At 39.9% G+C, this 27,916-nt stretch overlaps 1 protein-coding gene across 1 annotated transcript; it reads right to left on the bottom strand.

Moving 5' to 3' along the window:
• Window positions 1-652: 652 nt before the first annotated feature.
• On the bottom strand, window positions 653-8,367 carry LOC148013197 (uncharacterized). Its single transcript, XM_087667778.1, has 2 exons — window positions 7,861-8,367; window positions 653-1,790 (listed from the first exon to the last, which is right to left on the bottom strand). The coding sequence occupies exons 1-2, from the start codon at window positions 8,254-8,256 to the stop codon at window positions 1,122-1,124; spliced, it is 1,065 nt and encodes a 354-aa protein (XP_087523904.1). The 5' UTR covers window positions 8,257-8,367; the 3' UTR covers window positions 653-1,121.
• Between the last annotated feature and the right edge of the window lie 19,549 nt (window positions 8,368-27,916).

Raw genomic sequence — 27,916 nt, forward strand, 5'->3', positions numbered from 1 at the left:
GCATCAATCTTATACTTACATCATTTATTTCAAAGGTTCCCATTAATCTTTTATTCAAGGCATCAATCTTATACTTGTTTTTCCCAGCTATCAACATAGCATCAAACTTATCGTACCATTCTTATGGGGCCTACTTTAATCCATAAAGACTTTTTTAGCTTACAAATAAGCTTTTCTTTGTCATCTTTCACAACACCCTCTAACTGCTACATATAGATCTCATCATGAAAGTCATTGTGCAAAAATGTTATCTTGACATCCAATTGCACAAGGTTTATATCATCCTTAGCCACCAAGGCAAGCACAATGCGAAGAGTAATCAATTTCACGACAATATGTCAAATCATGGTACTTGCACCAATCATAAACTCTAGCTCATGAACACTAACCACAAGACCTATGCTAGCTTGTGCCTCCTGCAAAAGTGCACCCAGCTAGTCCTAAGTACCAGTGGTGAATACCAATTTAGAATGCCAATACCAACAATGAACACCAAGAATGATAAATGTGAACACCAACCACAAGAACCTTGACCTACATTACCTTGGAGTGCCTATAACAAGTGCGCCAACTAGTCCTAAGCTCCCTATGTACCCCAATGAGTACTCCAAGCTCCAATGGTGTCAACAAGCTACCCAATGACACACCCATCCAATTATATAGTTACCATGATGAGATAAAAGCAGACTCAACAAGTGCAGTGCACCTTGGAACTTCAACCTTCTCTCCAAAGTCCAAGCAGCTCAACCTTGGGCATCAAATTTAAAGTCTGTAGTAGAGAGTGAGCCACTTCTGCTCTCCAACCATATATCAAACTTTACAACTACTTCCAATACACAAGAAAAGTATCCACGCGTAGTTCTAAACTCCAACCACATCAAACTTTACAAGTTACCAGCACTTACAGATACACAAGAAACATTATTCACTCGTAGTTCTAACCTCCAACCTACGAGGAATTGTGTACACATGAAACGTAAAGCAAGAAACGTACAGTGCAACTAGAAACTCAGCAGCCCAATCATGTTCGATATCTCATTCGGCATTCCAGTCTAATGTGATGTTTCATTTGGCATCCTTCCTGCTGATGATCCGCGGGACGAGCTTGACCAGGGCTTTGTTTAGTTTTTTTCCTCGTCCTTTCGGACCTTTGACTTGCCCTTGAGAGCGATTGCCCAAGCCACCTTAGGTGAAATCCCCTTCTTGTCCTGCCCGACAACGTCATACCCAAGGTGGCCAGCAAACATCAGTGTGTCATGGGAGCAACCATTGTCATCTACCCGCACATCGACAGTAAGGTAGCCAGGAGGGATTTCATCGGTGTCCACTTTTGGGAAGTCCATGGCCTTTCCACCCTGCCACTTGCCATTCTTACCAAATACACAAAATGCAGTTATCCAACCAGACAGATACCTGGGGCCAGAGCCCCCACCAGAGTAGTGGCATATCCTGCTCCAAAAGTCAGTATCCACATTCCCCTTGCTGCTTTCCAGCAGCTTGCCTGTCACCTTATTGAGCATGGCGCACCATTTTGCGCAGACATCACCATACTTGGCCAGCTCTCCCACCCTCTCATGTACCTTCTGCCAGTCCTCCGTTGTTCCCAGAAGCGTCACCGATGGGATCCCGCACGCTAAACAAAACTTGTACTCGAAATAATGCTTGAGAGTGGCCATGAGAAGGACACTACCAACCACAACGTCATTGCTCGTAGTAGTTGAGAAATCAGGCAGCACCCAGTCACAGAAGCTGCTCTCCTTGACATTTTTCCTCAGTTGCCCGCTCATGGCCTGCAGAGGAACCAAAAAAGTCAAGGATCTATTTAGGAACCAACCAGACACCTAAAAAGCAAAATGGAATTCCTATTGAAGAACCCTAATTGTTTGCATATATGGTGTGAAGATGATCTGATTGTCATTCGACATGCTTATGGATGTGTTTTGAATTTAAGCATTTTCCTGTAATTATATTATTTAGGCCATCCATGATTGCTAGATGAGATTCTCAGAAATGGATATCATATAAAAGAGGCTAAGTGAGGATCCAATGATAGCAAGGACGAGTTGTGCCAATTGAGAATCGAAACAGAAGAGCGTCTGCAAATGTTTCCACTACATCCTCATTGATGCTCCTAAACGAACATCTGTAGACAGGGTCAGTTAGGATGCCTGGGAGCAACCTTTCTCTGATTAATGGGCAATTAACCCCACGAACAAGTGGACCTTGAATGGCAACTTGCTAGCACGTTTAGAGCACTTGTACTGTGATGTCAGCTTTGTTGACGTGTTCTCATGGGTATGAGCAGACCCTTTGGGATCCAGCATCCTTGATTTGTCTGAGATTTCAGCAGGCCATTGTCATTCTTGGTGCCTTGCTGGGCAACAATAAAAACTCACAGATAGCTCTTTATGGGCTGAAGTAGGCGCCTCAGCTTGTTATCAGTGGATTAACATTTTTTTATTTCGCACAGTTTCCACAGGTCTGATTGTAATCCAAACTAGTAAAGGTTGAATTAGTGGCTTTATCAGCACCCTTGCTGACGATCTCATTAACACTGAGACACATTGTCAATGTTGCTCTAACAAAGGACATGCTTCAGTGGAGGTCGAGATCACAGATTTGGACCCTCATCCACTTCTTTCTTGGTCTAGAGGCGTCTTATCCACCTCAGGTGATCTTTCATTCAACATGGTAATGCTGCTCCATCTCTTCGCCAATGGATCTGATTTGACCTCATCCACTTCTTCCTTGGTCTAGAGGTGTCCTAACACCTCAGGTGATCTTCCTTTCAACAAGTTACTGCTGCTCCATTTCTTCACCAATGGATTTGATTTTAGGCTTTCTTCTGAGTGAGAATGGATCTGGAATCTAGGCTTTCTCCACAGGTTCAGAGTGAGTTGCAAGTTGCTGTCACGGGGATGTAGCGTATCTCTGGCTCTTTCAATTAGACCTCGATCTTGTAGCTTTCTCAAGCTTAGCACTTTAGATTTTCCCCAAGTGCTCAACCACAATTGGCAAGTGGCACCAACTTGAAACTCACTAGCAACTAGCTCCAGAAAGATAAAGGATGTGCCATTGAAGAGCAAATGCCGCCATGAGGTCAGGTGAAATTGTTACATAAACATTGTGCTTGCAATATTCCAAACTTTGCATGCTTGTATAGCAGACATAGCTTCAATACATCACTATACAAACCCCTTCAGCTCATGGATGCCAAAATAAAGAAGGAATCATGGACCCATGAACACATCAAGGTTGTTACCGTCAATGGGCATAGCATACATGATTAGTCTTCACAACTCAAAGTTGAAACCTTCATACAATTAGGGGATACAGAACCATGCTAGCAATGGGGAAACTCATGGTCCACCACCATTACATGGAGATTGCAGAAGGAGACAAGCTAACTACAGCTTAGGAAAATTCCTCCTAGAGGAAAAATACATAAGATGTGAGGAGAGAGGGACAGCATAACGCAGCCTATTTCTAGGTTAGGGCAAGCAAGAGAAACGCTAATGCAAACAATACAGGCTCCCAATTTCAAAACAGCCCCTTCCAATGTCATGAGCTCCTGGAGGGCTACAATCTAAGGAGCCAAAAGATTGCAAAATTTGTTAAAATACTAAGAATGCATGCTATGGAGGATCACTGATAATGACTGATTGAATGAGTGTGGGGATGAGTGCCTTTTATAGGCTTACAGTCGGTGGTAAAATAGGTGGAAAGGGACCATGGTATTCAACAACCGTGGTTTTAATAAACCCTGCATACATGACCTAGTCTAAGGCTTTATTTGCAGTCTGTTTCTTTGCCTTATTTGTCCCATACAAAGAGAATATGGTGGATGCGATTGCACATTTCTCAACAAAATTATCACACTTCATGGAAGGCTGCCTAGCCCAATGCAAGTAAGTGGTTAAGTATCCAACTTATCAGCATGCACAGACAGAAAGCCTGCCAAGTTCTAGAAGATAGCTGTCAGCAAGAAAAAAGCACAAGAGTGGTCTGGCTGGGACCCTGGATGGAGGGGGACCTTGGCTCCCCTATACAAGGAAGAGGCTAATAGAGGGGGGGACTTTGACCTCAGCTCCCCCCTCCCCCAAGGCGTCTGCACCCTCCTTGCGCAATCTTTGAAAAATAAAAAAAGGGAGCGTTTCCAAGGTCCTTTTCTATTTTTAAATCTATTTCTTATCCTCTTTTAAAAATAGAAAATAAAGGGGGATGTCTTGAGGGTTCTCCATCTCTTGTGCCCTCTTAAGTTTTATTGATTCATCTATTTTTTGTAGTTCTCTCTCTCTCTCTCTCTCTCTCTCAGTTTACCTCTCTTCTCCCTCAAGCTCCTCTCCCTCTTGCATAGCGTCCTAGTCTGCTCTTCCATGACTAGGTGGTGCCCTTACCTCATTCACTTTGTGGCAGAAGGGAGTTTGGCATAGTATAGAGGCTGCCATACCGAATTTCCTTCGTCTCACTAACAAATTATCAAGGTAAAACCTTTCAAATTTTAATTGATTGTGGAAGTACCCACTCTTTCATATCACCAAGATGTCCAAAAAATCTAGACATAAACACTACTCCTCGACCTAGATTGCTTGTGGAGTTAATGAATGGTAAAGAAGTTCTCTAACCATAGGCGAGTGTTACCTCCCTAGGTATGTCTTGCCCTTGATGCGCCCTAAGCGTGAAGTGGGGGAGCAAAACCTGCCCTTGATGTGCCCTAAGCGTGAAGTGAGGGAGCAAAAGGGCTAGGGGGTTGGAAGTGGAGCCGACCCACCGAAGCCACCGGGCACGCCTAACTTAAGAACCCCTAGGTGCAGTGATCGTGCTTTACGTGGTGGTAAGTGCTTTTCAACACAGCAAACTAGCAAGGTAGAATTTAGTTTGGGTGGCAATTCTTTCAAAATGAGTTTCCAGATCATGAACCTCAAGACTTATGAATGCTTGCTAGGTATGGATTGGTTAATTCCAAATAACGCCCATACCCATTGCAAAAATTTTTAAAAAAGGGGGATGTCCATGTCAGGGGCCTCGGGCAATCCCTCTTTTTTTAATTCTGTTCTGAGATTGGGGGGGGGGGGGGGGGGGGGGGGGGGGGTGGTGGGGGTTGGGGGGGTGATGTGTATTCGCTTGACTCCCCTATACAAAGAAGAGGCTAATAGAGGGGGGACCTTGGGCACTCTCGTTTTTAAATTTTTTCCTAAGAGGGGAGGCCACCCCCCACCCTATCCAACCTAAAACATGGGAAGACTGGCTGCAATACGTTTGATACGATCTCTCCAAACATGACACATTAAGGGAATGAGCAACTCTCTATAATAGCATCTTGAAATATAATGAGCAGTCTTGAGCATGTGCAATCATGTACACATTAAGCGGCCCTGTACCTATGGCTGTTCAAATCCTCAAAAGTCTGCAACCTTTGCATCCACATTTTTAAACTAGAAATGCGAGCACAATGGAACCTGCATTTCCAAATGGGAATGCATCTACCTTATTCATAAGTAAATATGTTGTACTCATTTATACCTGTGTAGATCATTCCTCTCCTTCCTCCCAGTCTCAGAAAGATGTTCTCCGGGACTTCTACATTATTTTGTTCGATGAAGGACATGTTAACTACCCATGATGTGAGACGACTGTCAAAATCCATAAGTTGGTGCAATGGTCTGCAAGACTTGGGCATACCAATCTGTTGCATCCTCTTCCATAACTTTGGGGCATAAGCTAGCAACTATAGCATGTAATGCTGAGAACAGCTCTGTTGATGACGCAAAGGCAGAGGACCCCTCATCAGATATCATCATTCAACCTTCAGTGCACCTTCTATGTTGTCTAACAAAACAGTCAATCACTGGGTACTTGACTGAATTACAGATAAGCAGGGTCCTGCAGGGACCACTTCTCTGTTAATGACAGGAAGGCAGAATGCATGTCATCGCATATTACCAGTCCTGATCACCACCTTCAGCCCATCTTCCATGTTCTCTAACCACATCACCGGGTACTTAGCTGATACTGGACAAACCAAAGCACTTTAAGTGGTTCTTTTAAGCCTGCAAGCATTCACAAATTGGAGTGCTACAAGAAGTCTGTACTTCAAGAAGCCGTCTTGAGATATCTAACAGTATAAAATATCTCTTACTCCACAAGTCAGGTCCTATCGATTTGTGATTGAATGCAGCATTATCAATCATTGAACAAGGCTATTCAGTTGCAAAGGCTGGGAATGTTCAGGGTATGCTGAGGGGTTATGTATGGATCATTAACTGAATAAGGATATTCAGTTGCGAAGGCTGGGAATGTTCAGAGTATGTGGGGTATGCTGAGGGGTTATGTATGGATCATCCTGGCATCACGTGAGTGCAGAACCAACTGCTAGTATCATTTTCATAGCAGGTTTAGACTTTGGATAGGCAAAATGTAACAGATTACCCCGAGTTTAGCTGATGGCATGAGAAAAATTCCAAAGAGCCAATAAGAGGCACGTTGCGAAGGGCAGTACCACGTGAATCATGAAATAGCATGCCTCGGGCAAACAGGAAAACACAAGGGTGAATTATAAAGATTGCACCAAGCAAATAAGGAAATAAGGTGGGAACAGAATAAAAGGCTGATGCCATCATCAAAGCCTAGGCAATCACTTTTCTGTGACTAAGACATCAAATGAGAAAACTCAATCTGCAGAAGGGAGTCAGGAGATTAAAGAACTTACTCAAGTGTTCTGCTATTGCTGAACACAGTGCAGGATCCTCCAACCCTAACAAGTAAAGTCATAGAATAGAAACTATTACGATACCTGCTGTTAGCAATGAGTGATTTAACAGAAAATGGTAAAAAAATGGTAAGAGAGATGAATTTCTTCACTTTTATAGCTATTGACAAAAAAAGAGTGGTGGCTTGCCAAGGAAAATAACAAGATCATTCAAGAATCTTCCATCACACCGATCCTAAGACAGTACGGGCCCGGGGGAATGATTTAAAAAACCCCAATAGTAGAGTGCAGTAACCAATAAGTACGTTTTACAATTCAACAAGCCAACAACAAAGTGTGAATTAACACAAAATAGCAAGAAGGCGTCCAAAGCCTCCTCAGATACAAATCAAGACGAGAAGTAACACAGGAAGATACTTAGCGCTGATCACCAAAGGCTGTGCAAGGTACTTTAAACGTTGAAAAGACTTACAGGATCCCCTGAACGATGTTAAGTGGCAGGACTCTGCTTATATTTACGGACATCACGGAACCACATCTAAAATACTCTCTAGCAGGATTAAAGGAGAAGGTTCATGTCCAAACAGAAACCGGAATCTCCTTCCGTGTATCCTGAGCAAGTGAAGCAAAATGTTCAAGTCTAGGAGATCAAGGAAGGAAAGGATCAGCGAAGAAGAGCGATGCTAACAGGAAAAGAGAGGCAAAACAAAGTGCATAGAGGACATGATGACAATTTAAGCAATATGATAGACAGAGACAGCAAACTCAAAAATGTGATACATCAAAACGAGATAAGCAGAAAGCACATCGCATCCTCAAACACAAATCCAGAGAAGAAGAAACACACGAAAAGTGGGCCTAGGCCTTATCACCAACGGCTGTGCAAGATCTCAACGTTATAGATACTTTATGCGCTAGCATAAGAACTCGACTAAGAGACGATAGATGGAGTCCAAACAGCAAAGACCAGAGGGATGTTCTTCAGCGGATATACGAAAGGGGATAGACAAGAAAACGTTACTGTCTAGGCCACCTCAAGGAAGGAAAGACGCATCAAAACACAGGTCGGTGAAGCACATGCCACTTCCTCGTTCACCAAGGAAGGAAAGGAAAAGAACCAAAAAGAGAAAGCAACATAAGCAACAACATACCTGAGCGAGTGCACCATAGTTTGCAGTGGAGAGAGTGGCAACCTGACTGACGACGAGCTGCTTCTTGCCCTGATGGCTCACGATGAGATGGCGCATCGACTCGGCGTTAGCGTTGACGAAAAGGCCGAACTGAGAGATGATGGCCAGCCAGACGTCGTCAGGGCGGATGACGAGGTTGTGATGGAAGTTGTAGGCGTGCGTGACGGCCATGACGAAGCCATTGCTTTCCCCGCAGAAATCCTGGCTCAAGGGCGTGCCTTGAAGGACCTTGACGCAGCCCTGGGCCGCATACACATCAAGGCTCTCCACGAAGTGCGGCTTCGGCTCACCGTTGGAAGAACGGAGTTCAACAGGGATTGCCTGCTGGTCGCTGGTCTTGAAAGTTATACCGGCCATCGCCCGCCACGGCCCAATTTCCAAACCAGCAAGAAGGAGATGACGACACGGGGAATTATCTGGCTTCCTTTGCACGTTTCCGAGGTCTGCAGCTCGGATTCCAGTCTCCAGAGTGCAGTCTCGTGGCCGTGTTTTAAGCGCCTCGCCACGCGCAAAGCCAAGGGGCCTACCCGGGAATGGTCATTGGTCAAGCAAGTATAATTTTTGAAGTGCTCGGGAAGACTAAAGTCTTCCCGGGAGCTCGTACGTGGGTTGAATCAGAGGTGTTTCTATTTCCAAAAGCAAATTTGAGGACCCATGGGAGTTTTTAGAAACCCCCTCCTTCAAAACTAGGTTCACACGCACCCACGCGGTTGGTTTTGAATGGTTTGGAAAAGGATGTTCAACTTTTTGTTGCTAAGAAATGAAAGGTGAACGCGTGTAGGTCTAGGTCATAAGATTTTTTGTGTGTTTTCTGTGCGAGTCCTTGTTTATAATAGTTTAGAAGACTGTGGTTCACCTTTTGTTGCTTGAAAATAAAAGTTGAATATAAATTAACCTCTTTAAAAGTATGGGCCGTCTATAAATCACTTAAAAAACCAAATGAAGGTAGCAGAGTTTAGTTGGTATTTCCATACTGAAAAATAAGTACTCCGTCATTTGAATACAATACTAATTTGTCGAATTATGTTTTTTTTGAAATATGCATTAGATGAATAACACTCGCAAGTTTCTTAAGCTGATCAAATTTGGTTGGAAACTTGTTGTACAACTTGAGACATCGAGGTAATGAAGAGTATTAGATTTGGCTAAAAACTTGCCATAAAGCTTGAGACATAGTGTTCAAAAATATAAAGCCAAAAACCAAAAAGTTACTTGGTCAAAGCATGAGTGTGGTGGGTTTCACATTTCTCTAATTTTTTGGTTGAAATTTAACTTATAATTTTATCAAAGCATAATAACAACACAAAAAACATATGAACATGTTATACAAGCAACATATCGAAGAGCTAGCAGCAGAGTCTCTTTGTCATTTCATAATGATGGAGAAAGATGCCATTCCCTATCTTTTGAGAAGATATATGCCTTTCTTCACTATTCATTATTGAAAAAAGGAAAATGGATAGATTTCAACCTTGTGAAAGATTATAAGTATAAATATTATAGATGCATTTGCCAAATTGAAGCCTAGAATGATGAGGCAATGCCGAATGAGCAAAGCACATTAACTCTAAGTATAATAATCTCTCTCTCTCTCTCTCTCTCTCTCTCTCTCTCTCTCTCTCTCTCTCTCTCTCTCTCTCTCTCTCTACTACTCTATCATCCACCAGGTACCGTTTCTATCCATCCAAGCACTTCCTTAATCATCATCATAATAATAATCATCATCACCACCACCACCATCACCATCTTCTTCTTCTTCTTCTTCCTCTCTCTCTCTCTACCACCCACCAAGTATTGCCATCCGCCCAAGCACTTTCTTTACCATCATCATCATCATTGTCTTCTTCTTCTTCTTCTTCTTCTTCTTCTTCTTCTTCTTCTCTCTCTCTCTCTCTCTCTCTCTCTCTCTCTCTCTCTCTCTCTCTCTCTCTCTCTCTCTCTCTCTCTCTCTCTCTCTCTCTCTCTCTCTCTGTGTTTCCTTATCTTCTTCTTCTCTCTTTCTTTTCTTTTCGTAAAGGGTAATTGTATTAATTACCAAAACATGATCTCAAAAGTAAAGCACAACCACCCTCTTCTTCTTCTTCTTCACACACACACACACACACACACACACTCTCTCTCTCTCTCTCTCTCTCTCTCTAAGCGAATACTCTTAATAATTAAACATAAAAATACTAATTAAATCCAATAAAAAAATTTAATTAATCAATTAAAACTAGACTACTTTACTTCAATAACCAAACAACTAAACTACTCTAATTAAATAACAAAATAATTTTCTCACTAACCAAATAAGAAATTAATCTTCTCATTGCTACTTCAATAAAAACTAAACTACTATAACAATAATATACAACAATCTAGGAACGTCACCTAACACCAACCTTTTTTCTTTCAATCTCCCCTTGTGGGCTCCAAATTTGGCTCATTGCTGATAAGTTTGATACAACTGGTGGGGAAAGGGGGGGGGGGGGGGGGCGGCTTGACATTTTATCTTAAACACATGTTTGCACTTGTTTAGGGGTGACTTGCAAATGTGGAAAGTAATCAATCATTTCATTAAATGAGTAACGGTAGAGACCTTAATTATGAGTTGAGATAGAGAGCATGATTGCAAGTCATATATAGAAGGGGTGGCAATTCAAATTGAGGTTGTGTGCTCAGTTACGAGGGGTTCATAATGATTGTAATCATTACAAGTAATGTATTGGCAAATACACAGTGCCGACTATGAAGAGATTTACAAGAGACAATTAAGACCACATGATTGTGATTGTAAGGTGGACCCTCATCGCACCTTGGCATGGTGATAAAGTAGGCAATGCAATGGACTCTGCTTATGATGTGATATAGTTGGATTTTGAAGATCAAGTCTACAAGCAATACTACTAATGGCAATCGATATCCATAAATAACTTCAAATGGTGCTTTCTTTGTAGCTGTATGTGGTGTGTTATTGTATGCAAACTGAAGTAAATGTAGATATGTATTCCATGTATGTGGTTTTGAAATGGTGTAAGTACGCAAAAGATCTAAAATAGTACTGTTAGTAGCTTCTGTTTGACCATTTGTTTCAGGATAAAATGCAGATGAAAAATCAATCTTTGTTTCTAAGTTAGCAAACAAAGTAATCCAAAAATTATTGCAGAATCTAGATTCACGATCAGAAATAATGACTTTTGGTAAACCATGATTAGTGAAAACAGTTTTAAAAAATAATTAAGCAGCTTGAGATGTAGTTAAGGTTTTCTTGCATGGAATAAAATATGCTTGTTTGCCAAACCTGTCTACAACAATCCAGATCATATCATGGTTAGCTTTAGTGTTAGGTAGACCAGTGATAAAATCCATTGAAATCTGTTCCCATGGTCGTGATGGAATGGATAGTGACATTAATAAACCGTATTGTTTACCGTGGTGTCTTTTAACTCGTTGACAAATTAGGCATTCAGATACAAAATTAGATACATCAATGTCTATATGTGGCCAATAAAGATCTTCAATCAATGTACGCAAAGTAGATATAATTTCTCTATGACCTTGATATGGGGGACAATGAATTTCATGCAAAACAAATGATCGAAATGGAACAGTCACACATAATCTTTTTTCATAAAACATAAATCCATTAATGTAAGACAATGAATCAATAGGAATCTAATTATTTACAACTAATTTATTCCAATCAGCTTGAAAAGTAGGATCCTGATGATAAGTATCTTTCATAGGGATAAGGGAATCAAATGATAACACAGAAATATTTTGAATTGTCGGTCTTCTACTCAAAGCATCAGCAACAACATTCTCTTTTCCAGGTTGATATTGTATAATGGGATGAAAACTTTGAATAAAAGCGGCCCATTTAATGTGTCGGTCATATATTTGTGGTTGACTAAGGAGATGTCTAATACTTTGTTGGTCAATTTTGATCATGAATTCAGATCCCATTAAATAATGTTTCCATTGACGTAAGGCTTGTATTACGGCTAACAATTCCTTGTCATAGGTAGAGTATTTAAGTTCAGATGGTTTGAGTTTGCAACTAGAGTAGGCTATGGGATGAGAATCTTGCATAAGGACTGCTCCTATTCCAGACCCACTAGCATCAGTAACTACTAAGAAAAATGGTCTATTGAAGTCAGGTAATTGTAATACAGGAGCATGAGTTAAAGCATGTTTCAACAAATCAAAGGACTTTTGTTGATTGTCAGACCAGTTATACACAATACCCTTCTTTAAGAGTTTTGTCAAAGGTAATGCAAGTAATGAGAAATTCCTCGCAAATTTTCTGTAAAAGCTAGCAAGACCTAGAAAAGGACGTAATTCATGCACATTTTTGGGTATCGGCCAATTTAAAATTGCTTTTGTCTTTCTAGGGTCGACTTTAATACCTTCTGATGAAATAATATGTCCTAGATATTCAATTTTTGTTTGGAAGAATTCACTCTTTTCGGGGTTAGCATATAATTGATTGTCTTTTAATAACTTAAAAACTAAAGATAAATGTTCATAATGCTCATTCTCATTTTTACTGAAAACTAATATGTCATCAAAGAAAACAATGACACAATACTGATGTTTCAAAAATATATGATTCATCATACGACTGAATGTGGCTGGTGCATTAGTTAGACCGAAAGGCATAACTAGAAATTCAGTGTCCAAATTGTGTTCTAAATAAAGTTTTGAATATATCAGATTTGTCCAATCTTACTTGATGATATCCAGATTTAAGATCTATCTTACTGAATATGGCAGATCCTTGTAGCTTATCCATAAGATCATCTACCCTAGGAATCGGGTATCTATTCTTAACAGTAATTTTATTTAGGGCATGATAATCAATGCACATGTGATAAGTATTATTTTTCTTTTTCACTAATAAGATAGGTGCACCAAATGGAGAGCTACTAGGTCTAATTAATCCTCTGTTAAGCAATTCTTCTATTTGGTTTTGAATTTCTTTCTGTTCAATTTGGTTATGTCTATATGGTGCTTTACATGGTGGTTGTGTTCCAGGAATTAAATCTATCTTATGATCTTCAGGACGTGAAGGTGGTAATCCAGGTGGTAAATCATCAGCAAAACAATCTTGGAATTGGGCAAGAAATTGTGTATGCCTAAGATGCATCTCTTTTTCTTTACCTTGAATTTCATTCACCCATATTAAATAGGATTTGCTACTTTTACGTAATGTAATGCACGTTTAGCCTGAGTATGAGTAAGTAGTGGAAAATTATTGGAAGCTTGCATACCATGCAGTGTGATTTGTTTTCCTTGAAAATAAATTTTAATTGAATGCGTAGAATAATCTATATCAGGATTGTATTGATGACGCCAGGGCATTCCTAAGATAATGTCACTAGACTACAAAGGTACAACTAAGAAATTTCTTCGTTCAGTATAATCACCAATTTTAATTTCTAAATTATGCACCTCTTGTGTTCCATTATATCTCGTACTTAGGAATGCAGCTTTGATGCGATAATGTGTAGAAACAATATGTAAATTCAATTCTTTGATCAATTTTGCAGAAATAAAGTCAGGTGTGCTCCCATAATCATGTAAAATAGTCTTTTCTTTACCATGCACAAAAAAATTCATTGTTAATAAAGAATGGGGAGTTGGCTTACCTGGCAAAGTATCCGAAGTAGTACCAATGTCGTCATCATCTTCCATAAAGTCCGGCATTTCCTCACGTTCTTCATCTTCTATTGCTCCCAGATAATTGATATGGACGGATGGCTTTTTGGATTGACAATTGGCTGCTAGATGTCCAGGTTGATGGCATTTGTAATAAACTATGGGTTTTGCTTTGGATACATTATTGGTAATGGCAGGAAGTTTAGGAATGTTGGGATTTGACTGAAGAGATGGCTTAGGGTTTGGATTTGTGTTTGATGGCAGGGCAGGTGGTCGTGTCCAAGATTTACGAAATGAAGATGAAAGGAAATGACTTTGATTGAATCTTCAAAAATTTGAATCGAATTGTTTGGAACCATAGTTACCATTAGTTGAAAATTGTTGTGGTCGCTTGTCTCGTTCACGAATTTTGTCTTCAGTGTCATGGCCAAGGAAATTGCATCTTCAAGGGTTGTTGGCTTAAACATATTGACTTTCGCATAGAAATGTCCAAGTAGGCCAGACATAAACTTGCGTTTATGAGTTGCTTCAGGTACATCTTCGAGCATACGTAGTTGCAATAGGGCATTCTAGAAACATTTAGTGTATTGTGAAATAGGTTCACGATCCCTTTGTTGTAGAAGATCCCATTGCTTGATTGTTTTTTCGTGGAATTGGGGAGAAAGAAAATTCTGCAAAAATTTCTTTTGGAAAGTCTCCCAGGTAGTAGGCCAATCAATGCTTTTGCGGACCATAGTCCACCATAAGGATGCTCGGTCAACTAAATGGTTAGTGACACATTTAATTTTGTCTTTCTCAGCATATGTTTCTTCATGGAAATAATATTCAAATTGACTGATAAAAGCAAGGATAGTCTTTCCATCGCGTGATCCATTAAAAGTACGAAATTTGAAGTTTCTTTTACTTATCTTTGTTTCTTTGCAAATGGATTGGGCTTCAAGTGTTGCATCGATGGTACGTTGTTAAGATCTTCAGGTTACGATCCATCTTGGTCGGTGGTAGATCGTTGCAGATTGGCCAATTGAGCTTGCAAAGCTTGTCGTGCTCTTCATTCTTCTTGTAGTTGCATCATAATCAAATCCAACTTTTGCTCCATTGTTATTTCGGGTAGATCACCTTCAGCCATAAGATCGTCCCTGTTTTGATCAGTCATCTTGCAAAATTCCAAAAGACCTCACACACTCGAAACTTTGTTAGCGGGATGAGTGCAGCTCAAAGGCGGGTTTACAAGGCTTGTGTATATATTGTTTGGCTTTTATGGTATTTCTCCTTTACGATTGCGAAATTCGATATCACAATCGTCTTCCAAGAAAGTAGTGTTGCGTATAGTTTGTGTGTGAACTTCTGCTTTTGCTGAAACTGGTTCAGCAAGACAGCAAGTGTGAACATGGACTTCTTGGAGCTCCAAAACCAGTTTAGCTTACAAGCAGTATGAACGGCTGCTAGGAAGGTAAGTTTTATTGGTTAAGTAAGTTGAAAGCTTAATGTGATTTAGGTGATTAAGCTTTTTAAGCTTAATGGACTTAAGCTTTATGAAGCTTAAGGAAATATGTGTCGCCGTTTCATTTTTTTGAGGGGGGGCATTTTTTTTTTACGCTGTTGATTCTGACGTCGACATACTGCTGCAGCGAATCGATGATTTGAAGGGCTTTAAGCTTTTAAAGCTTAAGCCTTAAGCTTGACACTTTAATGTTTATAAACTTCTCTTCTTTCTTCTCTGTAACTTCTCAAACAAAACGACTTGATGTAGAAGCTTTGCTGCCGGTCCTTCGCCTATCGAGAGAGGTTCTTCGTGATCAGAGGGTACAGAAGGGGGTTCTTGACTACCAGGAACACACTGGTATCGACCGTTTGCCACGAGACTAACTATAGAGCTTGATCGTTCCAAGAGCTCCGCCTTCGCGCGAGATGGTAAGCGATTGGAAGCTCTCGATCTCAGCTTCGCTCTGATACCACTGGTGCACAGATCGGACGCCGTATGCATGCGTAGTGAGCGTCAAAAGGTCCCCAAGAACAAAAGAACTCTACTTTTTACACAAAAACCAATGAAGAAAGCTTGCACGACATGAACAAGAGACCAATTGGGTGCAATCTCTCCCTATGCCTTGTGTGAGCGCTCCACAAAGCATGTATTTTTTTATATTATTCATATTCAAGCTCAAGAAATAGCCCAATTTACAATTAGCACGCTTTAGCTTTTGTGTTTGATTTTGTGCCACTAAAGAATTAAAGCTATTGGGCGCCCAAGAAGTCAGGCGGTACCCAAATACAATGTCCAATACAAATATTTAAATCGTACGCCCATGCGCATACAAAAATAATAAATAAATATCAAGCGCTTTAGTAAATAAGCACGCCATGCCTAAGATACGCGCCCATAAAAAATTGATGATAATTTGAATACACGCTATCCTCCAATGCTTCCCAATGCCACCGCTGCTTGCTCTACACATCAACTGAAGCATTCACAATTGTTAGAAAAATAATACAATTAAATTGACAAAAGTGAATACCTAGTAGTCTTCAGCTACAAAAATAAATTGGTTAGAAATCAATCCTAACCTTAATTTTTTACGAGTGTGCACTCTAAACTCATAAACGTTTACTAATTTAAATATGTATTTTGCGGAATCACTCACTATGGAATCACCCACTTACACATTAAATTAACAAAATGCCCGAAAAGGATAGGCGTCCCCATCGACTTTTCGCACAAAGAATCCACCTTGTGTATGAGGCCCGGTAATAAAATTTTACGGAATCCACTACAAAACCTCACGGAATCCACCATGGAATATGCCTCCTGGCATTAAAATACGTGACTTTTTCAATGGTTAGGACAAGCTTTTCATGGCCATGAGTGTAGTCATTCTTTCTCATGTATGGTTTTAGCATTGTGTTAGCTTCTTCTTTTGTTACTTCTACCAAGGTCTTGAGCATATGCTAAATCCGTAATGTATAATCTTACTTGTGTATATGGATATACCATTTGTTTTGGTGTCTAGTAAGACTTGGGGACACTAATTCGTAGTGGATTGTCATATATATCTTCATATTGGAGTTCAAATTTGTCAAGAATGTGTTTTAGAAGTTAGGCATATGAAATGTGTTTGTGTTAGTGGGGTTAGATTGTATGGAAAAAGAAAATATTAAAGATGATAGTAAGGTTTGTACCATTTGTAATTCTATTCTATTCCCCAAGTGGATTTTTATTGAGTATATTCTTGGATAGGTCCATCAAATTTTGATGTTTGTCATTCTCATCTAGTTTATTGTCAAGTACCCATATCGTTGTACGTCAATGAGATGGTGCTCGATTTGTTATTGGATATTCCTGTGGTTTTGAATATATAGCTTGAACATTTGCATGCATAGTTTGATGTGGTTAGATGAATTTATTTTGTTAGTTTTTTACAAATTCTAAGTACTATTGTTTGTGATGTGTATATCTCATTTGGAGTCATCTTTGTATTTGTAGAAATTATTTATTTGTAAAAAGAGAGAGAAAAGTAATTGTGTTAGTATATTTAGAAAGATTTTCATGCAAGTGACAGTCTTTGGAAAAGGAGCAATCAAATTGTTTTTTTTATTACTTGTTAGAAGAAATCTAGGCAACATTTTTGGGACATGCTATACTATAGTTGGTCTTTGTTGAATTTTGTTGAAATGTGTCATTTATGTGTGAGTCATAATATCATGTATGGTATTGGTGCAACAGCAAATGGATTTGCAAGTCCCCGACTATACATAAACTTTTTATTTTGATTATGGAGAGAACATCATGTAGACTAGGGCGGACATAAATATGCTCCTTAATGTGTAGAACTACTTTTTTGGCTAACTGTAGCTTCTTGAGATTTGTGATTGGTGATTGCTTATATAAGTAGTAGTGAGAATGTCGATTTGTGATACCACTTGTTGTTTAAAGACTTGCATTAGTGCTTGCTATGTCGCAATGTTAGTTGTCAGCTCATAAATTGGATCATGACTTGGATTCCAAAGATCATTCATCATTTGTTCTTTAATACTATCAATTTTATACGTGGCACCTATAATAAGACGATGTTTTCTTTTATCATTGTAGTCACTCCAACTACAATCTCTTTCATCTTGTGGAAGTTCCTATCTGTTGAGATGGCAAGCTCAAGATATACAGACATTGATGATGGACCACCTGGCTAGATGGGGTCGCACATCTACACTTAGCACGTCAGTGGTCATTATGATCCTCACATGGCCACTAACTTATCACTTATTATATTTAGTTTGTTACACCTACCTAGAGCTAGCATAGATATAGTGCCAGTCGATTAGTATAGTCAATTATGCATCGTTTGACTTAGTATGCCACTTTCCTTTATGTTGTATCTTATCTATACTTTGTGTACATTGTATTGTGTGTCAAAATAGAAGAAAAAACCAATAAGAAAACGTTTTTGGCTTCCATCTCTCTTCGTGTGTTCTTGAGTGAGGTTCCTCTTGTGTATATAGTGTATGCTTGGTGCAGCAGCTTAAGTAAGTCCCCCACCATGTGATTCTTGACATGGTATTAGAGTGGTGCCACTAAAAGAGGCTGGTTTTGAAGGTTGAAGTGAAGGAGAAGAAACAAGGATTCAAGCAAGCAAGCAACGGGTAAGAAGCTCTCCCATTCTTCCACTCTCTCTCTTGGATAGTGCCTATGGAGGCATCGGAAGCAGGCATAGTGAAAATCTCAGATTGCTATGAGATTTATATGCAAGAAGAGCACTACATATTCTACAAACTAGGCTCTTAAGGGCTTTCCCCTTGCTTTTTTGGGCATCTGAGGCCATTTTAAACCCCGTTTTAGAGCCGCAAGGTTATTAGGTTGAGTCACTCAAGATTGGGTTTATGAGTCCAAGCTAATCTATCTTGGAACCTAATTCACTTGAGTTACAATTTCTCATTCTGATAATGTATCGTGTGTTTGACTTGCGTCCCATAGCTGATCTAGCTCTAGATTCGTGTTTCTTGATAATTACCAACTGCCAACTTTGACTAATGGACAATGGATATCACCATGTTTTGCAATGTTCCAATAGATCTATCAATATGGTTTTCTATTCCAATATATTATTAGTGAACCTTCAGGGTCATTTATGACAATTCCAATGCTAGTAAGCCTAGATAACTCTTGTGAAGCTCCATCAAAATATGAAGTGTAAACCAAAGCCTCATTGATATCTATGCCATATATATTAATGATTTGTCCTTGTGGTAATCAAAATCTAGCACAAATATAGGGTATACATCATTGGCATAATTCCCTTTTCCTCATGAAGCTCAATTGAGATGCTAAGAAGAATACTATGATAATTGTGGCAATAGATCTTGATATCCCATTTAAAATTTCCATCTACCCACTTAGTAGCTTTATACCCTTCTCTCTAGTGGATAATTCTTCCTTGATGATAATGGTGCTCTAAGTACATATGCTCTATATATGGAATCAACTAGCCCATCCATTGACCCTGGTATCCTTCACAAATTTAGGATGTATATAGGCAATAATTTTAAGGTATACTGTGATTTTGGTTGTATGGACCAAAAGTGGATGCACAGGTTGCAGATTTCGAATCTACAATTTTTGGGGTGTTTGCGAGGAAGCAAACATAAGATTTATCTACAAACAGGTTGTAGATTACATGTATTGTTGAGCAATCAATGAAAAAGGTTTCTTGGTGTATTATTGTGCACTTGTTGAAATGTTGCAGAAGACTTGCTTGTTGTTTTATATTATTTTTGTGATAATGGTAAAGAATAGTGGAAATCCCATCATTGAGAAGCTCGACAAGAGCAACTACCCTTCATGGAAGTTCTGTGTGATGAACTTTCTCATTGGAAAGGGCCTTTATGAGTTTGTTTCAGGTGAAGAAAAGGAGCCAGAGCCGAGTATCCCTGCAACTCTATATGAATTAAATGCGTGGAAAGAATGGAATGCAAAAGATAAAAAGGTGATGTATTACATTCTCCCCTCCTTAGAGAAATCGAGATGTCCTCATCTCGTGAGAAACTGGGGATATTCTTTCATAAGGGTTGTATTTTTAGAATTCCTTGGGTAGGCATGACCATTTGCTCATCATTAAGCACATTATCGGGGGTTGGTACATAAGGTTTCAAAAGGCTTACATGAAATACATTGTGAATTTTGAGATGAGATGGTAATTTAAGCTTGTAGGCTTGCCTTCCCATTACTTTGATTACTTCATATGGTCCACAGTACCTTGGACTAAGCTTTTTGTATTTTTCCAAGGATAATGAGCTCTTTTCGGTGTTGAGATATCGAGCTCCACTCGTGATACGCCAGGGTGACGGTTGTGTATTTATGTCACCAACTTGTCAGTTGCAGACGCGGTTGGTACACCGCCCATGAATAATAGCTACATGATAGCTATCCTTATCTACTCTAGTTCGTGGCTCAGTTAGTATGCCACCTTAGTTAGTTGAGTTTGGTTTGAGACCCATATATAGGGTTCTTCTATTTCTTTGTACTAGAGTTCTTTTTGGCTTACACAACTAAGAAGAGGAAAACTGTTTTCAGCCTCCACCTCTGTGTGTATTCCCCCATTGTGCAAGCAAGAAAGCTACAAGTGAGACTCCTTCCTTCTCTCCCACAATCTTGACATTCGGATCTTACCCTTAGAAACACCATGTCACTTTCCTTGAATGTTCTTATGGATCTTTCAAGATCTGCATACAATTTTTGCCGATCTTGAGCAGCTTGGATGTCATGTCGGATTAATTGGATTTGTTCGTCCATCTCTTCAAGCATAGCCTTAGAAGCCTCTACTTTGAGAGTGGGATCTGAGAAGTTTAGAGGTGTACAACATTCTTGCCCATACAAGGCTTGGAATGGTGACATCTTGATTGTGTTGAAAGGCAGCATTATAAGCAAACTCCACCAAAGGTAAATGTTCAATCCACCGTTTTCGGTTCTTTTCCACAATAAGACCTTAGAATATCTTCAATGGTCTAGTTCACCCTCTCAGTTTGGCCATCAATTTGAGGATAATAAGCAGTACTAAAGCATAGCTGTGTTCCAATTGCTTGAAATAGGCAAGTCCAAAACTTAGAGGTGAACCTGGAGTCTCGATCACTGATTATGCTCTTTGGCAATCCATGTAACCTAAATACCTCTTTGATAAAGACTCAAGCAATGTCAGATGACTTATAGGTTATTTTGACTGGGATCAAGTGTGCAACTTTTGTCAATCTATCAACCACTACCATGATGGAGTCATATCCACCACCAGCAGTAGGTAATCCAATACCAAAGTTCATACTTATCGACTCCCATTTCATTTGTGGAATGTTCAAGGGTTGTAACTCTCCACGCATCTTGATCCTTTCTACCTTGAGTCTTTGACAAGTCAACCACAGAGTTACATACTTTAATACATCTCTTTTTAATCCTAGCCAATGATAGCTCTTATGAATTGTGTTGTGTCTTGGCATACCCCGGATGTCCTGCAATGGGGCTGTCATGGGCTTTCCATAAGATCTTGGCCTTCAGTTCTCGTCTTTTTCGGATACACAAGTGATCATGGTAATATAGACAACCATTGCTAGCACGATAATCCTTAATCTTAGACCTTTCTTTGTCAGAGCTTCCCCCTTGAAGTACCTTATCCATGAGTCCTTCATATTCTTTATCCTGAGAAATAGCTTGGCATACAAGCTCAAGTATAGGGTTATCGGGTATGGATACGGTTCTTAAGCTTCGAACTTCTACAACGCTATTAAGAAAGGCTTTTCTGCTTAATGCATCTGCAACAACATTGTCCTTCCCTGGATGATATTTGATTTTAAAATCAAATTCTTGCAATATCTCTATCCATCTTCTTTGTCTCATGTTTAGTTCAGCTTGGGTAAAGATCCACTTAAGACTTTTATGATCTGTTACTAAAGTGAATTCCCTTCCCAATAGATAGTGTCTCCATAGTTTCAAGGCATGAATTACTGCGAGTAACTCAAAGTCATGAGTAGCATAGTTGGATTCGTAGGGTTTCAATTTTCTGAAAGTATAGGTTACTGGTCTTCCTTCTTGTACTGGCACCCCACCGATTGCGAGTCCACTTGCATCAATGATCACTTCAAATGGTTGATTGAAGTCAGGGAGTTTTAATACAGGTGCAGTGGTTACAGCTTCTTTAAGCTTATCAAAGCTTCCTTGATGCTCAATGTTCCAAAGGATTTTTGTATTTTTCTTCAAAAGATTTGTCAAGGGTGCAGCAATGAGGGAATAATCCTTGATGAAGATTCAGTACCATCCTGTCAGTCCCAAAAATCCTGAGATTTCTTTTACTGTCTTAGGTATTGGCCATTCTAGGATATCTTTTACTTTGGTAGGGTCTACAGAGATTCCATTAGCAGAAACAATGTATCCAAGATACACATTTTTTCATCTTGGCATAGAGTTGATTTTCACGAAGTGTTACTAGGGCGATCTTTAAGTGACCTTCATGTTCCTCTATTGATTTGGAGTATATTAGTATATCATCAAAAAAATACTAGCACAAAATCATCTAGATATGGTCGAAAGATGTCTTGCATTAGACGATTGAATGTAGCTGGGGCATTAGTCAATCTGAATGGCATGACTAAAAATTCATAATGACCATACCTAGTGCTGAAGGCAGTCTTTGGGATATCTTGTTCCTTGATTCGAATTTGATAGTATCCGAACCTTAGATCAATCTTGGAAAAAACCTTTGCTCCATGTAAGTGATCTAAAAGTTCGTATATCCTGGGTATAGGGTACTTGTTTTTTATCGTAACCTAGTTTAGTCCTCTGAAGTCAATGCAGAGTCTAAGTGTTCCGTCCTTCTTTTTCTAGAAGAGGACAGGTGCTCCCTAAGGTGAATTACTTGGATGGATAAATCCTTGCTCTATCAATTGCCTCAGTTGTTCCTTAAGCTCAATAGCTTTAGGAATAGACATTTCATATGGTCGTTTTGACACTGGCTCAGCTCCAGGAATCAACTTTATATCATGATCAATCTCACACTTTGGAGGCAGTTGAGTCAATTCTTCTGGGAAGACATCCTCTAAGTCATTGATCCACAAAGGTAGAGTGCCTTTATTAGTCTTTTTGACCTTATTCAACCGGATCCTGTAGATTGGTTGACCTTTCTTCAATCCCTTCCTGAGTCGACTTGCCTTGGCTAATTGGACTCTAGTTCTTCTAGCTTTCCCATATGCCTTTATGGTTTCCCCTTCCAAGTCTTGAAAGATTATTTCCTCTTCAGCACATAGAATCTGGGCTTTGTTCTTCTTGAGCCAATCCATTCCCAGAATGCAATCGTAGCATCCTAATAGTAGGATTTGAAATTCTGTTTCAATTATATGGCTGTCTAACTCAAATTGAAGTTTCCTTATAGTTTTGGTTGAGGAAATTTCCTTCCCACTAGCCAATTCTACTATCATTTTCCTTGTCCCCTTGGATTCTAGATGCAATCTTTTCACTATCTTGGGTGCAAGAAAGGAATGCATGCTACCACAACCAATTAAGATCATAAACGACGTACCCTTGTAAGTAGCTGGAGATTGAATTACTTAACATTAGTGGTCCGCTCCTTTCTTTTCCACGGTAGCATGAATGGATCCTCTTTCAAATTCTTCACCTAACGTGCATTCCTCGTGTTGTCCAATCATCGTATTTACCCGAGCACTAGCTGTTCTTCCACATCCATGGCCTGGGTTGTTGTTGTCATTCCCTCGGCCTCTTCCACCAACCTGGTTTGGGCTATGATTTTGAGGACGGTTATGACAATTAGCCCTTAGATGTCTAGTCCTTCCACACTAGTAGCATTGCCTGATTCCTATCCCATTTGGTCCTTGGGAGGTTGCATTAGCTCTACCATTTTCTTTGGCATTGGTCATGTCGATAACACGGTTTGGGTAGCCCCTTCCATAGTTTTTTATTGGACAGTTCCTTTGGCCATTTCGAGTGATTTTCTTGGCCATAGGTTTTGCTCGCATAAAGCATCTTCGAGAGTCATTGGTCTCATTGATTCAAGGCAAGTGTCCAAAGGTGGATTTAGTCCTTGGCAAAACCTTGCAATCTGTTGAGATGTTGTCATTGGGGGTGCATATTTACGTAGACTCACAAACTTGGAATAGTATCCTTCCAAGGTTAGGATTAATTGTTGTAAGTTGTAGAATTCATTCATCTTGATTGATTCAAAAGATGGGGGGAAGATAACGTCCTTTCACAGCTTCTTTGATCTCCTCCCAAGTTTGGGAAGCTTCTGTTACTCCTTTATCTCTGTAAAACTATTTCCACCAAAGCTTAGCTTCGCCAGTAAGACGAAGACAAGCAGTCATGGACTGATTTGTAGCAATAGTTTCAGCGGCTAGGAAATAGTTGTCCTGAGTCTCAATCCATGCTTCTGCATCTTACTCCACCTTGGGTCCTTCACCACTAAACCTAGGTGTTGGTGTCTGATTGAGAAGAAACTTCTTCTCTTATAGTTCCTTGCATGTTTCATTAATTCACACTAGTTTGGTGATTCTGATTATCTTCGTAACTTCTTTATTACGAAACAAGGTGTCTCAAGGAATCGATATGACTTTGGGAGATTGGGATACTTTGGAAGCTCATAAATTTTTGACTTTATACTCCTGCGTAAGGGTTATTCTATCGGGAGAAATAACCTTTATATATTGATCATACACCCAACGATGTAGGGTTATTGGCTCCCCATTAATTATCACAATATCATTAACCCTATGTTCTTCAAATAAGAAACGTTGAACTAGTTTTAGTTTTTCAAGCCATTTCAACAACTTGAGATGGACTTTCACATCTTCACATAGAGTACAGGTAAAGATCGTCCCTTCCCCAAATTTTGGCTCCAGTTTTAGCCCTTTCGTAAGCTTAAGTAATTCCATAGACGAGTCTTCTCTAAGATAGCCATTACACTTTCTCTTAATTTCAACATGTTTGACCGGCACACAAGCAGTGGAGTACATGATCTCACAAATAACTCGCATAAAGCGTACTTCATCATTAACTTGTCAAAATAGCTCAATTATCATCATAAGCTCATAGGCTCATAACTCACACTCTTCAAAAACAATAATGAGACTTTATATTTATGAAAATTACTTATAAAGATGTACTTGATCATACTATGATCTACCAATACATCATCTCATGGATCCTTTCCTCATGAAAAGTATCAAGGTCTATATTCTCATATCTTGGGGGTTTCTCATATATATGATGGCAAACAACAACATGTGGTGGCTCTTGGCGATAACCAAAACACCCAGTATAAAAATAAGGCCTTCTTGGCACTACAACAACTCTCTCGGGTGGTACTATTTGTAACACTTTCCAGTATACCACAAGGTTTTAGATACAGGCTCATTCCCAATGTCTAGTAATCGTTCAACAAAGGCACTGAACAAAAGATATATCTTAACTATCCTTAGTTTTTCAGCCCATCGAATCCTCCATAGTTCATAATGAAGAAGAATGTTATGCTCACAATATATCTCCATATGTGGCCCATTCCCTGGCCATAAATCTCTCATGTACCATGAGTTAGGATAAGGTTCCAATACAATTGGAGGAATAAAGATCATCTCCATTATCTCAAATATAGCCTCACGGTATGAGAATTTATTCGACCCTAAGGCTACTTGATACATGATGGGAAAAATATCCTGCAAACGTGTAGCTTCTCATCACTTAGTTCTTGATAAGCACAATATGCATGCTAGTATTAGTGCAAGATATTCAAAAATAGTTTTCTTCAAACAAGTGTGGTTATTTTATTAATTCCTTTCATACATTCACTCCTTAACCTTACACTAAAAGCTCTTTTGAAACCTAGGCTCTGATACCACGTGTGAGGTTCCTCCTTCAACAGACCTGGAGGAGTCCTCTAGTAGTCGACCGAAATTCATATCCATGCACATCACCATCCCCTCTCCCCATGGGAAACCTTGGAGTTAGTTGAACATGGGAATCTCAGTTCTAATTCAAAGGGAAAGCGTGGACAAGTCACCCCTAACAGCAATCTAACGCCCATCTAAGAAAGACCAATTTGTAATCAATCAAAGGTAGGAGTGAGGTTAACACTGCACTTGGTTCAAAGAAAGTGAGAGACGGGGGAGAGTGTAACTCGATCCCCCTACCCATAAGGTAAAATCTCAGCTTCGATGTTAAACCTGATGACTAATCTTACCGATATTGGGAGGGTCACAATTTAATCAGCTCTATCTATTGTTGGAAAGTTACCGGACTTATCGGGTCCACCCAACCATAGGCATCCAATCATCAGGATCGAAGCCTCCCACTTTCCTCGATGGGTTTGCTTAGTTTTCTAATTAGCAAAGCATACTACCACACTGTTTGGACATATAAAATCAGCTTCTTTTTATTACTCCGTTAGACCAGGTTCATTAAACTCAACCTTTAGCACATAACAAACAATTCAAAAAATCTTATAATTTATTTCATAATAACATCCAAAGCCATCACTCCGCAGAGTGTTAGAACACCGTCTTTCTGTAAAAAGACACCGTCCAGCCTAGGATAGGACCTTCAAATCCCTCGGGATTGGGCTATATGTGATCGCACTCCGTCCGTAGTCAACAAGGAAATTTACTGGCTCATAGCCCCTCTAAGCTTCCCCGAGCCTCAGGAGTTGTCCTACATAACAGGGGCACTTACCACTCTGCCCTTTGCCCTCTCAGGTGCTCGAGTGATCATTTTAAAAAACACCTACCTCTCTCGAGAGCGTAGGACCCCCACCGATGTAATATTTCCACGCAATAAAAGTTGGTTAGTTCGAAAGTTAGTTAGTCAATTAATAAGTTAGTAAGATTTGTTAGATATGATCAATGCCCCACCCTCATTAGGTGCTACTAATGATCCATGGTGCTCAAAGTTGTAAGGCCCCCATTATGAGGAGAAGCCAAGTGTGAGCCCGGACATTGGTGGAGTCCTGACTTGTATATCAGATGAGGTCCATGTGACCGGATGGCAAAAAGGTGACCATTGTGGGTCTAATCTTTGGGTTAGACAGAGTGGTTAAGCTGGTAGCAACTCGAGGCGCATTGCATCGAGTTGCGGTATAAGGGAGTTAAAAGGGGCCCCTATTGTGGGGTCCGGGGGCCGTGGAAGCGGCCCCTGGCTGGGGGGGTCCCAGGGGGGCCAGCGGCCCCCCTGGCGGGGGTCCGGGGGCAGCGCCCCCGGCCCAATGGTAAAGGGAATATTCCCTGGCCGACTAGTGGAGACTCATATGGTAGGTCGGTCAGCAGGCCGACCTAACGACCTTCGCGGGCTATAAAAGCTAAACCCTTTCGCAGCCATCTCACACTTATCTTTCACCCAGTCAGAGTTGTTGTTCCAGCTAGCCTTAAGCTCTTCACCTATCTTCTGTCTAGATCGCCATCTAAGCTTCACACAGTGGAAGCGCACGGGTGGACAGAACCATCTTTGTATCAGTTGTTTGGAGTTAAAGAATTTACTGATTCTCCTCTTATCTGTTGTGTACTCTCTATCTCTTTCTCAGATTCTGTTCGCTGCACCGTGTAATATTTTACAAGATTACTAACTAAAGACTAACTAAGGTAAAAACTGATTAGCATTAATAGCTAATAATTTTCATTCAATTAAAAATATATATTTTTTAAAAATTGAGAGTCATAAATCTGATATTTTTCTCGGATTGATAAGGACCGTAGCCACCCTTCACGAAAAGTACAATGTGAACGGGACTTATGAGCCATATTAACCACTAGTATTAATGTGTATAGTTTGAATGGTCCAAAAATATTAGATTCTTAGGGGGGGGAACTATTATATTTTAGATATTATCCTAAAAAGATAGAACTAAAAGTCATTTAAAAGAAAATACAAGTGATGTTTTAGTTAGTTTTGGAGAATTTATAAAAAGAAAAATAAAGAAAAGTGATTTGCAAAATCGCGCGCGCTGTGATCGCAGTTTACAGGCAGTAGACAACACTTTGAATAGAGAAAAGAAAAAGGAGTGAACTAAGAGCTTTCTAACCAAGTGTCTTGTGTCTTGGGGTTTTACCCCCCTTTTGGAGCCAATGCAACCATTAGATTTATGATCTGAGCATCATATCACTGAGTCTTCTAAGAGCCCCTCCACTCTTATTCTCTGACTTATCCCCTCCTCTCTAATTCATTATAAATATGAGGCATGGGGAGGCATAAGGGAGCATAAGGAGACCTCGAAAGGCTGCAAGAGAGAGGGAGAGTATATCCCTCCAATAGATTGTGAGAGAGAGCTTGAGAGAGAGAGAGAGAGAGAGAGAGAGAGAGAGAGAGAGAGAGAGAGAGAGAGAGAGAGAGAGAGAGAGAGAGAGAGAGAGA

Source organism: Lygodium microphyllum, chromosome 26 (genome assembly GCF_053477565.2).
Source record: "Lygodium microphyllum isolate KBCC chromosome 26, Lygodium_microphyllum_v1.1.10, whole genome shotgun sequence".
In the NCBI taxonomy this organism is placed as follows: Eukaryota; Viridiplantae; Streptophyta; class Polypodiopsida; order Schizaeales; family Lygodiaceae; genus Lygodium; species Lygodium microphyllum.